General features: G+C 31.9%; 1 protein-coding gene and 1 long non-coding RNA gene across 2 annotated transcripts; one reads left to right on the top strand and one right to left on the bottom strand.

Annotated features, from left to right (window-relative positions):
- Window positions 1–2,510: 2,510 nt before the first annotated feature.
- On the top strand, window positions 2,511–3,573 carry LOC107058514 (uncharacterized). Its single transcript, XM_015304319.1, has 2 exons — window positions 2,511–3,288; window positions 3,380–3,573. The coding sequence occupies exons 1-2, from the start codon at window positions 2,511–2,513 to the stop codon at window positions 3,571–3,573; spliced, it is 972 nt and encodes a 323-aa protein (XP_015159805.1).
- An 8,815-nt stretch (window positions 3,574–12,388) lies between these two features.
- Window positions 12,389–16,377, bottom strand: LOC107058516 (uncharacterized). The gene is made up of 2 exons (XR_001472101.1): window positions 15,800–16,377; window positions 12,389–12,571 (listed from the first exon to the last, which is right to left on the bottom strand). It is a non-coding gene; the product is annotated as an uncharacterized lncRNA (long non-coding RNA).
- Between the last annotated feature and the right edge of the window lie 239 nt (window positions 16,378–16,616).

Below are 16,616 nucleotides of genomic sequence, written 5' to 3'. Positions count from 1 at the left end.
ACTAATACCTACATTACTAATACATGCATAACTAATACATGTATTTCTAATACCTGCATAACTCTAACCAGCAACCAAACGGCTCCTAACTACTAATATTATACATTTATACAAACACAATTGTATAAGCAAACAATAGAAGACATGAATCAACACAAAAAATATAAAAATAATGATTATACAGTCCAATGACCCACATAATTATACAGTCCAATGACCCACAAACAACAACTTCAGTTTTATCATTGTGATCAGTATAAAACAGGGGCGAACCCACGTGTTGTCCAAGGGGTTCACCCGAACCCCCTCAATAAAAAATTACACTGTATATATAAGGTGAATTTTCTGGATTTATGTGGATATATATATTTTGAACCCTCTCAATGACAAAGTGAAGGAGATAGCCCAGTGGCAACTCCCTTCAAAGTTAAGCCTGACGTCCAGGGATCAAATCCCTAGGTTAGCGTTTTATTTTTTAGTTTTTTACTTTTAGTTTTTTTTTTTTTTTTAGTTCCAGTTCCGATTTTCATGTTTTTTTTAAAAAATAAAATGTGCTAAAATGTGGTGTTAAACTCAAAAAATTCAAGGGTCCCATACTCCCATTCCTAAAAGCTAATAACTTTTTCACTTTCCAAATCCCTAAATCACTTTCTTGTTCTTCCCCAACTAAAAACTCAAATATTAAAATCATCTACCATAATATTCTATTGTTGATTGTTTCATACTTGATACTTCATGCTTGGATCTCACATTCAATTCGAAATGAAAAATCAAAACTCATGCTTATTGCTTAAAAGGTAAAAGCCCTTTTCTCTTCTTCTTCTTTTCTTTCAATTTTCAAGAAATTAAATGGGTCTTTATTTTTTAAGGTTGTAGACTTGTAGTATCTCTGATTATCTGAAGTGGAAGCTCAAAGCTAAAATCAAAAGAGTTGATTGTTTGTCTTTTCTCCAAGGTAAGTTTTTCTCTCCATTTTCTTGAAAAGTTTGTCTTTCTTGATTGAATATTGACTATCTTCATTTTAAATTGTGAAATTTTTTTGATTGTTTTTTCTATTCTTTCTTTGATAGTCGTAACTAGATTGATGAACCATTTGAATTTTGATGGTAATATCTAATGTAATTTGTAAAAAGTTATCTTTAATGCATTTAACAATTAACTATTTTGTATAGATTCATAGTCAATGGAGAAGTACTTTTTTAAAGTATCCAATTCAAACTCTATTGCTCAGAATCAACCTAATCGGGAAGAAAATGCTAATCATTTGGAAGTAGCATCACATTCTTCTCAAGAATTTGATTCAAGTTCTTTAAAGGCTGATCCAGGTGAAAGAACTCAAATCTTGGAATATCATCCAAATCATCGTGACGCTATTAGAAGAGCTTATCTCCAAAAAAACCTTGTCAACCTCTATTAAGAGAGTTTCCACAAACAAACATTTTTGGAGATGTGCGTCGTTTTAATCATAAATGGTTTGATGAATTTCCTGATTGGTTAGAGTATAGTATAAGTAAAGATGCAACCTTTTGTTTGTATTGTTATTTTATTCAAGCAAAATAACAATCTTCAAGGCGGAGGTGAAACATTTTCGAGTGTGGAGTTTAGAAGTTGGCATAAAAAAGCAGTTTGCAAACACATGTTGGTGGGCATACTAGCATTCACAATCAGTCAAAAAGAAAATGTGAAGATCTAATGCGACAACAACAATCCATTCATGCTTCATTTGAGAAACAATTTAATCAAGATAAGCATGGGTATCAGATCCGCTTAGCAGCTTCAATTGATGTAGTAAGATTTCTTGTGAAACAAGGCTTGACATTTCGAGGTCATGATGAATCTAAATTATCACTTTAACTAGTAGGTAATTTTCTTTGAGATTCTTTCATTTTATGCTCAAAAAGTGTGATGAAGTTCGTAAGTTTGTATTGGAAAATGCTCCTCAAAATGACCAAATGACTTGTCCAAAAATTCAAAAAGATATTGTAATTGCTTGCAAGATTGAAACAATTAAGGGCATCATAAAGGAACTAAATGGTGATTATTTTTCCTTATTGGTTGATGAATCTTTTGATGTTTCACGCAAGGAGCAAATGGCGGTTGTTTTACGATATGTTGATAGAAGAGGATTTGTGATGGAAAGACTTCTTGACTTTGTTCATGTTAAAAATACTAGTGTTTTATCTCTAAAAGAAGCAATTGTCAATTTACTTTCTCAACATTCCTTGAGTCTATCTTATGTGCGTGGACAATGCTATGATGGAGCAAGTAATATGCAAGGTGATATCAATGGCCTTAAGATGTTGATTAAGAAAGAAAGTAGATCGGCTTATTCCATACATTGTTTTGCTCATCAACTTCAATTAACTCTTGTTGGTGTTTCTAAAAGATGTCTTCAAGTTGGAGAACTTGTTCATTTGGTTTCAAATATTTTTAATGTTTTGGCGGCTTCTTATAAACATATGGATGATTATCGAGAATTTCAAAAAAAAAAAATTTAAGAAGCTTTTGATATGGGTGAGCTTAAAACGGGTAGAGGCTTGCATCAAGAAGTTGGTATTTCTAGAGCTTGCGATACTCGTTGGGGATCTCAGTTCAAATCTTTTAATTGTTTTATTCTCAAGTTTGGTACAATTATGGACATTCTTGATAATATTGTTAAAACTGCACATTCTATGGATGAAAGATCCAGGGCAACAGGATATATCAGAATTGTTCAAACTTATGAGGTTGCATTCATGTTGCATTTGATGAAAGAAGTTTTAGGAATTACTAATGATCTTAGTACATGTTTACAAAAAAAGGAGCAAGACATTGCAAATGCCATGCTACTTGTTAAAGTGGCCAAGAGAAGGCTGCAAGAGTTGAGGGAAAATGAAAGATGGGATTTATTTGTTGTTGAGGTTTCTGCATTTTGTATCAAGTATAATATTGTAGTGCCTAATTTTGATGAGCCGTATGTTAATTCTGGAAGATCACGACGTAAATCTGCTGATTATACTGTTTTTCATCATTATCGTGTTGAAGTATTTTGTAAAATAATTGGTTGGCAATTGCAAGAACTCAATGATCGTTTTGATGAGGTGACAACCGAGTTGTTTTATGGAGTTGCTTGTTTGAATCCGGTAGACTCATTTTCAAGTTTTGATATCCAGAAAATAATGAGAATGACTGAATTATATCCTGATGACTTTGATGAACTTAGCATGTGTGCACTTGAGAATCAACTAGCAAATTACATTATTGATGTCCGTGATATCGATAAAAGGTTCTCTGATTTACATGGGCTTTGTGATCTTTCAAAAAGATTGGTTCAGACAAAAAAAACATTCATGTTATCCTCTTATATTTCGTTTGGTTAAATTTGCTTTGCTTCTGCCAGTTGCCATTGTATCCGTTGAAAGAGCTTTTTCGGGAATGAAATTTATTAAGAATGAGTTGCGAAGTCAAATGAATGATGACTTCTTGAGCGGTTGCATGGTTCCTTTTATGGAGAAAGATGTGTTTAAGGATGTTTCAACGGATGATATTATTTTGTATTTTCAAGCAATGAAACCTCGTCGAATAGTATTGTAAACGTGCTTGAGAAGTATTAGCACTGACCTCTTTTTGGAGTTTGTAGTTAGCACTCTAGTCCTAGAGTAAGACATTACGAAGTGCTAATTTTTTTGTTCTAGTTAGCTCCATTTTTTGCTCTACTTAGCATCCTAGTTCTAGATTGACATATTGTAAAGGGCTAACTTTTTGTTTCACTGTAATCACTCATGTTAGTTTCAGATTTCTTGTAACGAAACTAACTTTTTGTACCTATAAACTATATACTACTACTTCCTTGAAATTTTATTTTGTTGGCTTATTTACACGTTTATACTTTTATTTTTCGAACCCCCTGAACGAAAATCCTGGGTCCGCCACTGGTATAAACGTCAGTTTTATCTTTCCTTTTTTACTTGACCCAAAAATAAGTGTATAAGTGTGAGCAAATGTGTATGTTTAAAGGAACATTATACAATAACTACTAATATTATACATTTATGCAACCACAATTGTATAAGCAAATAGTATAAGACATGAATCAGCACAAAAAATGTAAAAAATAATGATTATACAGTAAATGACTGAAAAAAATAAGTTATATATACAAAAACATTTAAATTGAAAAAAATTAACAAAAATTAATAGAATGAGATGAGTTTTGGTGGTACCTGAAATTTTTGAAGTAACGTTTCTCTTTTGAAAACGAGATGAGGACGTGTTGGAGAAATTTGTAATTTGAAATTGTATTTGGGGAGAAGATTTGGGAGAATATGAAGGAAATAGGAGAAGAGATTATATAAAAGAAAGGGAAAAGGAAAATGTTTGTTTTATTTTTTTAATAAATTATACAAATCGATGGGGCCCTATAATAGCAAAGTGACCAAGATTTTGCTTATTAAAGGAAATAACTGAAATGGTAGTTAGTTCATTTAATTAACATTATTAGTTTGTCATTTTGTACAATTATCCCTATTTAAATCCATTTTTTTTAAATTCTACTTTTGCATTTCCTATAATTAAAACAAAAGTAATTATTTTATTTCAAGAAAACCAATTGATTTTTCTTTCTAACTAGAAATATGAACACTGCAGTAAGACTTAATATTAAGCTCGATTGAGTGTATGAAGCGAATTTTTAAAATATTTATTATAATTGATGTACAAATTTTTACACTAAATTAATATAATTTAATAAAATAAAAATATATAATATTTAATCATGATTAAACGATAAATTTGTATATTTCAACATATGTCAAACAATATTGAATTGATATAAACACTCCGATGTGAATGAGTTTTTACTCAATGTATTTACTACTTCACAATAGTAATGAAAAGGCTAATTAATAACTTATAACAAATATGGAATTGGCTAAGCACACCGAGCAGGTTCACCAAATATATACATCACTGATCACAAAAAGCTAAAAAGTCTACCAATTAAAGAAGGATTATCGAGATCTCAAGGATTATCATACCTAACTTTCTCTAATTTACCTTGCATCCAAAAGCAAAGTTACAATATTAATTCACTAAAACAATATAATACGATACGATACAATACAATACAGTCTTGTTGAGATATATAGTTTATATTTTATTCAAAATGTAATTAGTTTTATAATTAGTTTTTAGCTGAGCAGAGTCAGTTAGTTATAAGTTAGTTAACCTTTCATGATTTTGTTAGTTAGATTGGTTATTCCTTGAATACTGTGCAGGTTGATTAGTTAGCTTCTAGAATCTTCTTAATATTGTTTTGTATAAATACAGTACATCGATCATTGAATGAAGTCAAGTTTTTATTCCCAAATTGCAGAGATTTTCTTCTTTTTTGTTCTCTCTTAAAGCTTAGCTCAACATTCATCAATGGAGAATTGACATTCTCCATAAGTTCTGCTTAAATATAATATGGTATCAGAGCCATAACGATTCAATTTTCATCATTAACGATTCAATTCCTGCTGATTTTTTGTGTTCGCAAATTCATCACCAATTTTTGCTTTTCTCTTTCTTTTTCACTCACAAACAGATCTGTTTGCACATTATGGAACAAAATAGCTCTTAGGAAGAGACTTCGACTGGGAATCAAGCTCCAATTCATGTTTTTGCAGATCTGACCAGTGTATTTTATGTTCATCCATCTGAAAATGCCGAATCCACAATTGTTCCAGTTCTATTCGATGGATCTAGATATCGCTCATGGAGATGAGTTGTTCTTCGTGGATTATCTGTAAAAAATAAGATAGGTTTCATCAATGGCAAGATACAGAAACCATCTCCAGATTCAAATACCTTCCCTCAGTGAGAATGGTGCGACGATATGGTGACATCTTGGCTATCGAATTCCCTATCCAAGGATCTCAGAGATTGCCTGCAGTACGTAGACAATGCGAAAGAACTTTGGGATGAACTGGAGGACAGGTACGATCAAACTAATGGAGCTAAATTGTTTCAATTGCACTGTGAAATCAACGAACTTAGTCAGGGGAACCTAGATATCACTGGTTTCTATACCAGAATCAGGAAACTATGGGAAGAGCTTAGTGCCTTGGACACTAATTCACAATGCACATGTTTGTGCACTTGTGGTGGTAAATAAAAAATGCACAAAGCTGAGCAAGATATGAGACTCATTCAGTTCCTAATGGGACTGAATGAAGTTTACACTATTGTGCGATGTAACATCTTGATGATGAATCCATTGCCCACCATGGCTCAAGCCTTCTCAATTCTTGTTCAAGAGGAGAAACAGAGGGAGGTCAGACCTCACAACAAGTTCAATTTGGATTCAGCTTCTTTTCATGTGAATGTTGCTGGTACCAGCACCAACTTTAGGACTAACTACACCCCTTATAAGAACACTGGGGGAACTAGTATACCTCCAAATAAGTCCACTCTCTTTTGTGAGTATTGTAAGAAGACTGACTACATCAAAGACAAGTGTTATAAACTCCATGGTTTCCCTCCTGACTTTAAGTTCACTAAGGGTAAGAATGCCGGAACAGCAGCCATTGCTCATGGATTCTCTGAAGAACTGATGGGTGATACTCCTGCCAAGACTAATGAAATGAGCAAGGGAAAGGGAAAATTGCATGAACAATCAAGCTAAGCACTGACTCAACAACAATTCAATCAGTTGGTGAGCTTGTTGGAACACATCCAGGTTCAAGGAAGCAACAATACTACAAGGGAAACTGCGAGCAATCCCAATGGTGGAGCTGTCAACTTTGTAGGTATTCTAGCTTGCTACTCCTCATTTTCTGTTATTGGGAATTTATCATGTAAATGCCTAAAACTTCATGTTGATTCTTGGATCATAGACTCAGGGGCAACACACCACATGACCTTCTCAAAGTCACTTCTCATTAACCTTAGACTTTTGCCCCATCCTTTCCTAATTACTCTCTCAAATGGTTACAAAGTAAAAGTGATAGAAATTGGTGATGCATGTCTGAATTCTTCACTCAATTTGCATAAAGTAATGTTTGTACATAGTTTCAAATTCAACTTAATTTCAGTACACTGCTTGATTTTGAACTTAAAAGGGACTGTCAGTTTCAATAATTCTTCTTGTCTGATACAGGGCCCTTCACTGAAGAGCCCTCTGGAGATTGGTAGAGCACACAATGGACTTTATTTTCTATGCTCAAAATGCCACACTTCCCCTCCTGCTGCATCAACTTATGTTTCTTGTATTGCAGCTAGTGCACCTAGTTCTTTACCTACTTGTTTTCCTTTTTTACCAATTACTAATGTCTCTCCTAAGAACTCATGTAGTACTTCACATGATACTTCTAGTATGACAGGTTGTACTGCCTCACCTGTAAGATCCACATGTTTGAAGAATAATATTGTGTTTCCTGTTTGTACTTCTAATGCTGTTGTTCCTATCTTAAATAATCATGTTATGTCATGCATGTCTCATGGTAACAATGTTGATCACTTGTGGCATAATAGGCTAGGTCATGTCCCCTTTGTTAAAATGAAAGGCATTCCCACTATTCCCATAAACTTTTCACCCAAACAGCCCTTTACATGTACCATATGTCCCATGGCAAGGCAGGCCAGACTCCCATTTCCAACTAAAACCATTGTTTCCAACACCAACCCTTTTGATCTCCTTCATATGGACCCTATCATGTTCCAGCACATAATAATTACAAATACTTTTTGACCATAGTTGATAATTTCACTAGATCAACATGAATTCACCTCCTCAGTTGCAAAAGCAACACCCTTCATGTTGTAAAATCCTTCAGATTGAAAATCAGTTTAGCACCAATGTCAAGTCAATAAGAACTGATAATGATACAGAGTTCACTAACAATGAAACCAACATGTACTTCCAAACCAAGGGAATAATACAATAAAAGACTTGTCTTTATACACCACAACAAAATGGTGTTGTGGAAAGGAAACACAAGCACCTTTTAAAGGTTGCCAGAGCACTGTTGTATCAGTCCAAACTCTCCACTACATATTGGGGAGAATGTATTTTGACAGCCACCTACTTACTAAACAGACTTCCCAATTCAGTAATTCATAACAAAACACCTTTTGAGATGCCTTACCACCAAAATCCTACTTACTCCCACTTTAGGTCTTTTGGGTGTCTATGATTCCCTACCCTAAAAAGCGACAAAACTAAATTTGATCCAAGAACCACACCTTACATATTTGTTGGATACCCTTTCAATACAAAGGGTTATAAGGTTCTGGACCTAAGCACCAAGAAGATACATGTTTCCAGAGATGTGACATTCCATGAAAATATTTTTTCTCTTATTTTTTATGAGTCTGAGTCTGATCATAGTTTTGCAACAGCATTGAAAAATTTAATATTGATCCAAGCATGTTAAATTTCATTTATGGTGTCTTTAGCAAAACCTCTGTGTTGGATGATGACACCACTTTTGTTGTCATTGTTTACCTGTACCTTCACAAACACCACCACCTCCAAGTTTTGTTCATTCACTGAATATTAATCCTGCACCACTAAATGACCAAACCTCTATTGATCACCCCTTGCCCAACACCACTACTCAACATCTAGATCAAATACCAAACCTGAGAAGGTCTAGTAGACCTAACATTACACCAACCTACCTGAAAGAATATAACCACTACCTGCCCTCCTTACAACACCAATCCTCAACACCTTCAGCACCTTTTTCTCACTTTGTTTTTTCTGAAAATTATCTGCCCCTCACATGTCTTGGACAGAATAGCCAACAAGCAGTTAAAAGTCTTTTACATGACAATGAACCACATTCTTATGATGAAGCATCACTTGATCCTGCTTGGCATGCAACAATGACATCAGAATTTAAAGCTCTTTATGCCAATGACACTTGGGACCTTGTTAAACTGCCCATAGGGAAGAAGTCCATTGGATGCAGGTGGTTTACAAAGTTAAACATAAAGTTGATGGCACAATAGAAAGGTTGAAAGATAGACTTGTTGTGAAGGGATACACTCAATTAGCTGGCATTGATTACAATGAGACTTTCTCCCCAGTTGACGACAATTAGGACTTTAATAAGTATAGCTATTAAAAGGGGTTGGGATATGTTTCAACTGGATGTTGAACAATGCATTCCTTCATGGAGACTAATGCACCCCTATTTCGAAACAGTTCACAACATAATATGGCTGTCACTCTGATTTTTGAAAAAAAAAATTGTGTTAGAGTCGCCACCTAAATTTTAAGGGAAATATTAAGAAAACCATTTTTTTATATGTAAGTGTAAACTCTGTTTTGATTTGTGAAACCAGTGAGATTCTGAGTAAGGGTTTTGGTTACTCGAGGGGAAGGTATTAAGTATCCCTCAGAGCCTATCCGAAGATAGTCCTTAAAACTCAATTTAGAAAAATATAATTAGGAAAACTTGTTATTTATTTATTTTTTCTTTAAAAATCAATGGTAAGTAAATTTTATTATTTTTAGAAAAAAAGGGTAAAATACAAGGTACGACATATATATGTCTATAAAATTAATAGTAAATGTTTATCATACGGTAGTAAATAAATAAATGTACTAAAATGTATGATAATTTTATATGTTGGAAAATATAGATGTGTTTTATATAAATGTATCCAAAATAAATGTTGAGTTCAAATGATATAAAAATTTCTTGTTTAATTTATATATAGAATTAAGACGTGAAAGAAAATAAAATAAAATGATATAGTAGTCGAGTTGCAAACATGTAGTAAAATAATGTGTATGTTAAAGTGTATGGATTTATAAATTATATAAAAAAAATAAAAAAAGTAACATCTGTAAAAGTGATAGTAGGTATGAAAAAAAAAATATGAAATGTATCAAAATAATAAGTTACATGTAGAGAAAAAAAAAACATATATAGGATGTGTACCTTTTTGCATATGACATATATATGTATGTACCTTGTATTTGAACCTGTTGGCATATCTAAAATCTTGAAATAACATGTTAAAAATGTTTTAGTAATATTTGATTTAAAAAAAAAAAGTGACAATAGCAAATATACTTTCATAAAGGGGTGATGTCAAGAATATAAAATGTACCTAACTATTGGGACTTATTCTATAGTTATACATTTATTTTTGTTAATAAAGTATAGAGGAAATTTTAGGTATAGCAAAGATAAAAAATTCTATTTGTATGCTATAGCTATAGTTTGCATAATTGCGTTCCATAGGAAATTTTATGTTTGCTATGAAGCTGTTAATCTGTATATTTCAGGATTCATTTGAAGTTATATACAATTTTATTTTTTAAATAAATTTAATAAAAGGCTGTAAATTATGTTACAAAAAAGGATGACAATTGCTAAACTCACGCAAAAAGATCTCTTTCCTTCTACGACTTCTTCATCAGTAGTGACTCCATTGTAACTGGGTAAATCACATCGATCAAGTTTTGGTGATTCTCTTCAAGCAATCGAGATCAAATCAATTTTAGAGATAACAAGAGGAAGTAAAATGTATTTAATGCCGAAAAATGCTTTGATTTTACTTTTTACATATCGAAATTGGTGTTTTTCGTGTATTGAAACTCATTTTTGCTTTTAAACATTCATCAAGTGAATGAACAATCTGAATTGTATTTTTTTTAGATGTAATAGATTCTAACTCATATAGTCGCAATCATTGTTCGAATTCGAGTAAGATCATCCGTTGAATTATGCAAAAAAATTGTGCTTGTATAATGTTCTGGAAGATATTGTTGTTTATCCTTCATTTTTGAAAGTATTTTTCGAATTCGAGTAAGATCATCTGTTTATTTCTGCAAAAAAATGTGATTCTATAATGTTGCGGAAGATATTGTTGTTTATCCTTCATTTTTGAAAGTAGATTTATTTTTTGAAAGTCATTAATTTACAGGATTGTATATTATGATAGTAATCTATGTTGTTTGTTTTGATTTGTATATTTGTTGTCGTTAATTTGAATTTATGAATGAACAATGAAACTGTATATATATACAGTGTCAATTCGTCCTTAGTTCTGATAGTTTAGTTTGTATATCTGATAGTTTAGTTTGTATATTGTGTACAATTTGTATATGTATAAGTCTTTTATGTTATGCTTGTCAATTATATATTTATTTGTAGTTGTAGTTTATATATACACATACTCTATGTATATGTATATACGTGGAATCTGTATATGATTTAGTCCGTTTTGTATAATCTTATATTTTGTGGTTCAATTTTTGTGAACTTGCATATTAATTCAATGCAGGTTCGTGTTTTGTTGTGATAATTTAGTTTGTATATTATATACAATATGTATAAGTATATGCCTATTATGTTAGGCTTGTCAATTGAATATTTGTATATGGTTGTAATTTGTATATGTAGATATACTTTGTATAAAATATATTTAAAATCTGTATATTAAATTGACTTGGCTATAATTTGTATAAATATATGTTTTTTTTGTTGTGATTTTCTAATATGTATATTTTGATAATCTTGCCAATTTATATACAATTTGATTTTAAAAAATAAATAAAGAAAAATGCGTTAATTTCTGTCACAAAAAAAAAGAAGAAAATCGCTAAACTCACGCACATTATATTTTAATTGGATTTCTTTCCTTCTATGACTTCTTCATTAGTTGGGATTCTATTGTATCTGTATAAACAAACTAAAACATAGTAATTGTTTATAAACAAAATTACTACATATATATACTTAAAGATATTATACAGACATGTATTGTTATGTATAACTATGGAAAATATACAAACGAAAAATTATATACAAACAAATGCTAATATCTACTGCTACTTGTATATACAGTGTCTTTTGTGCAAAATTTATAGAATCTGTATAAACAAACTAAAACTAAAACATAGTAATTGTATATAAACAAAATTACCACATATATATAACTATGACACATATACAAACAACAAATTATATACAAACAATTGTTATATATATACAATTAATTTTTATACAACATATAATTGTATAAAGGAAATTCATATGCATGATAATGGTGTATACAACAAATAATCAAAAAATTATACAAATACTGTAAAAACAAACAAATAAACATAATAAATCTGAGAAAGTATTACTACATATATACAAATGGGCTTATTATATAATCATAAAATAGAACTCAATAATTATTGTTTATACATATACATTAACTTCTTCAGATCCATCCGGTCCACTAAGCCAGGGACATTGTCTTCAGATGATTTTGACTGATCACTGGTAGAATCAATTGATTTTGCTTTCCTCTTCTCTGTTGAACTAGATTCGCCTTTTGTATTTGACTTTGTGATAATTTCATCCATTCTAATTGGGTCATTTTCAAACTTGGATCTGAAAAATTGGAAAAAAAAATCAATATAGACAGGTTTTGGCAGTACCTGAAATTTTTGAAGTCGCGATTGAGAGCGTAGTGGTGAAGATTTGAAATTCAAACTAATTTTGTGGAGAGAATTTAGGAGAAATTGAAGGGTATGGGAGAGAGGAAGGAGATGAAGTGAATTGTATAAAAGGAATAACTTCCGTTTCTTTTTATTTACCTATACAAATCGTGAGACCCGTCAGTAGTAGCAAGATATGTGAAACTGTAGCTACTCAAAGGAAATAAATGAAACAGTAGTTATATTATTTATTTTAAATTAATAGTTTGCCATTATGCACAATTTTCCCTAAAATATATAGACCTACTTCCTTATTTATTTACTTATTAAAAAAATAAAATAATCTAAAACGGTACCAATTTTAGCCTTACGCTAGTTTCAAAATCATTTGAGAGTTTTAAAGGATAAGTTTTTCCTGAACATAAAGTCCTAAGTGAGAGTTTATCCTAAGTGAGAGTTTATAGATAAAGCTAATGAATATTTTGGTCCTTCTCGGAACGAATAATTTAAGCCGTGTGTTTTTAAGACTAAAAAGGTAACGATTCTAGCGAGCTTTATAACATCCATTTTAGTCTTTTAAAATGACGTTTCTTCTTCCTTTCGAAAGTAGTGTTTAAAGCACCATTGGACCCCAAACTATTGTACTTTTAAAATCTCGAAGAATAACGGTTAGTTCAAAAAATCTATACTTTAAGTTATGCAAAATAATTTTTTAAACTTGAAAAAAAAAAACTGCTTTGTAAAGCTTGTTAAAGGTGCAGTTTTTTAAGCTAAAAATCTGCATTTTTTGTGCTCAAATCATGCACATTTTGAGCTCAAATTCAGCACTCTTTTGAGCTCAAAACGCTGTACTTTTTGGGCTCAAAACACTGCACTTTTTGAGCTCAAAACGCTGCATTTTTGAGACTCAATATACCACTCTTAAACTCTCAAGAAAGGTGATATATTTAACCTTGAAATCTGCACTTTGAACCACCAAAATCTGCACTTTTGAGACCCAAATATCAAACTTTAAGTTGCTAAAAACTTGTACTTTAAATACTTGTTTATAAAGAGAAAAAATCTGAAAATAAATTCACAACAGTTAAAAATATTATTCCCCGTGTGAACTTCTTTAAAAGATATGTTTTCATAACCATCAAAAATGTGTCAAGTAACAAATAAATTTAGTTGAAAAATGTCATTCTAAACTAAATAACTATAATAAACCCAATACCTAAAGGGATGTGGGGGTGAACGACTATACTTTACCATCGTTCTTAGTTGTTCCAAACCAAACAAAATAAAAGCAAGCATAAATATAAATACGAAAAACATTAATATGGAAAATGTTAGTCGAAAATAGCAACACATATATTTAGATAAAGCACATGAAACTTTGAAGTGAGAAAGAAGCGTTGGACACTATTGACGCGAAAAAGGCTGCTAGACACGAGCGATAATGCAGGTTGTCATTAGCTTCTCTAATTTGGAGAGAGATGGAGTTATAACACAACTCCAAATGCGCTCCCAAGTGTACATGTACAAAAATAAAAAAAATAGGAAAGTTAGCACGTAATTTTTACTATGAATTAATACAACAAGCCGTCAATATTATAAATATGAAAAGAGTTTATCAAAAAAAATAACATTCTAATTCAGCCTGTATGCAGACTCTTGGATAAGCAATCTTAAGCAGATGTGCTTAGATTTTAATAAGTTAAGGCATCTTCTAGATGCAAGAGAGCTGCTACTTCACATATATATTTTTCTTCATATATATAAGAAAATATTTTAGGTTGATGTCAGTTCATTATAGTTTATTATCAAGCCTAAACTTCTTGATCCAAACTACAGGCAAGTAAAAGGGTTGTCTAAGATGTGTTTTCAGATCAACCAAAATGAGTCGTAAGAAAGACAAGAACACTTTCCTACTATCTGCGATTCAACACACAAAGGAAAAGTGTTGGTAAGTCCTAAACATGAATGTCACTTAACAGCAGAGAGCAACACAAATCATCTCACGAAATCGCTGTAAAACTCAAAGGCAGAAATATAAACATGTCTTGCGCTTTTTAAGCCGATTCAACTCAAGTTTATATTAACAACATAAGCAGCCGCGAGTTTCCATATTTTACAGACAACTAGTTAATGTGCAAAAAATAATAATAAAAAATAAAAAAAAAACTTAGGACAAGCTAGCAGACCAAAAATTAATCTCATGTATTTCACAATAAGATGAGACAACAACAATGTGCAATTTGAAATCTGCCAATTTTCAGCAAATAAGTAGTGCACTTTAGTAAATAGAAAGAGACATTTGTATTCATAGATTTGTTCATGTTCTATCGTACGTCCAGATATCTAAACCGTCCATATGCCCATTTTAATATCTAAGAGAAGCATCGTGAAAGCATCATTGGACAACCAACAAAAGTCATTACTAACTAAAATACACCAAGTAGACAGAGTAAAGAAATGCTATTGGTTATGAGTTATTTCACATGTTCTGATCAACAAAATTAAAATTTCTTTTCTTCTTTACTAACTTTAAGACCAAAAGTCTAAAACAAATAGGGGGCAGAAAGTCGAGCGGCTGCTTAGTCATTTGAGTGCTAATTCATATTAAGACTAATTTAGAGCAGAACGATAATAAAGTATCATGCCACCATTTTAAAACTGAAAACAGGGGAAATATTTACCATCCCAAAACTTGATTGATACAGGGAGAAAGATTTTAACGTGCAAATATTCATCAATCCATGTCAAAAATGTTTAACATGCAGATATTTGGGCAGCGAACACATTCCAAACTTTCTAACTTAAATATTTTTAGCTAAAAGGTGAACCAATAAACTAAAGCTAAAAAAAATTGGTGTAACAAGACAGATTAGGATGACTCTAATGGTCTTAACTGTATGTGTTTAGACAAATATAACTTAGATGAGGCATGTTCATGTCATAATACTATCTGACAGCAAACGACAAACAGTACCAACAATTCCTGGAAAACAACACAATTACACAACCAAACTAAACCTGGACAACCTCTAATACCAAAAGGGAAAACCAAATGAATAGAAACGAAAGAATCATTCATTCTGCAAGACGATCATAACAAATTAAACTCTACTAATCCAGGCCGCAACTATTGATTTGTACTCGAAAATAAGCGCAAGAATAATAGGACAAAGATTTGTCTAACATAATGAGGTTCTATAACAATGAACATTCAAACTATTTTGAATAAAAACGAAACAGTGATTCAGCTAGTTTTCAGAATAAGATAAGTCATGGCGAAAATAAGACACTAATTCAAATTAACAGTTCACTATTTCACATACAACAACTCAGATCAGTTTGATTCGTAACAAACAAGATAAAAGCGAAAGAGTAACAAAAATGTACCTCTTTTGGAGCAGCAAACAAGAGCTTTGACGTCAAGAGATTTCGACTCCTAACTTCCTCAAAACTCGAATTCAGAACCGAACTTTCGAACTCTAAAAGCTTTGTGTTACCCTTTTGTTTATTTCTGAAACTCTATGATTTTCTGGATGTTTTCAGTTTGTTGATGGATTTTTCCCGTCGATTTTTGGATGTTTTTTAACTGATTTCCGGATCCTTTTTTTTCTCGTCCTTAGAAGGAACCAAATGGCTCCTTTTTATTGCCAAAATCGCAACCTCTATTGGCTTCAAGAATTCAAACTTTGAATTCTTGAAAAGCCAAAACGGGAGGACTAATGATGAAGGGGGAGAAAAATCCCCCAAGAATCGCCTTTTCAGGTGGATTTGAAAGCATTGAGTGATTGATAAGGCGTTTTTCCGACGACCAGAGCCATTCTGACGAGGGGGATGGGGGAGCACGTGGGGGAGGTGATGGAGAGGAGCCTGGAGCGTCCGATTTTCTGGAAAAAAGAAGATGTTGAGGTGATCTTTGGGTAAGATGAAAATGTGAATGTGATTTTGGAAGAAGAACAGAGTATAGGGCGGTGGTGGTAGAGTAGGGGTCTTTTAGTCTTTGGTTTGATCTCGATGTTTGATCGGACGGTTAATAAAAATCAAAGGTTAAAAAAAAAGATTAATAATATATTTGGTAATAATTATATATATTAAAAAGATGAATTAATTAAAGCTGTTGGATTAAAATAGAGGGTTGAGATTAAAAGTTAAGAAGCACAATCCATGTGCTCGCCTACGTGGCACACACGGATTGACCGGTTTAAGG

Source organism: Solanum tuberosum, unplaced genomic scaffold (assembly GCF_000226075.1).
Source record: "Solanum tuberosum cultivar DM 1-3 516 R44 unplaced genomic scaffold, SolTub_3.0 scf00514, whole genome shotgun sequence".
Taxonomy (NCBI): Eukaryota; Viridiplantae; Streptophyta; class Magnoliopsida; order Solanales; family Solanaceae; genus Solanum; species Solanum tuberosum.
This window is presented reverse-complemented; position numbering and strand designations above follow the sequence as displayed.

Coding starts and splice junctions, on each gene's coding strand:
- LOC107058514 (XM_015304319.1), top strand. CDS start 2,511: ATGGGTGAGCTTAAAACGGGTAGAGGCTTGCATCAAGAAGTTGGTATT. Junction 3,289..3,379: donor CTCTGATTTACATGGGCTTT/GTGATCTTTCAA, acceptor TGCTTCTGCCAG/TTGCCATTGTATCCGTTGAA.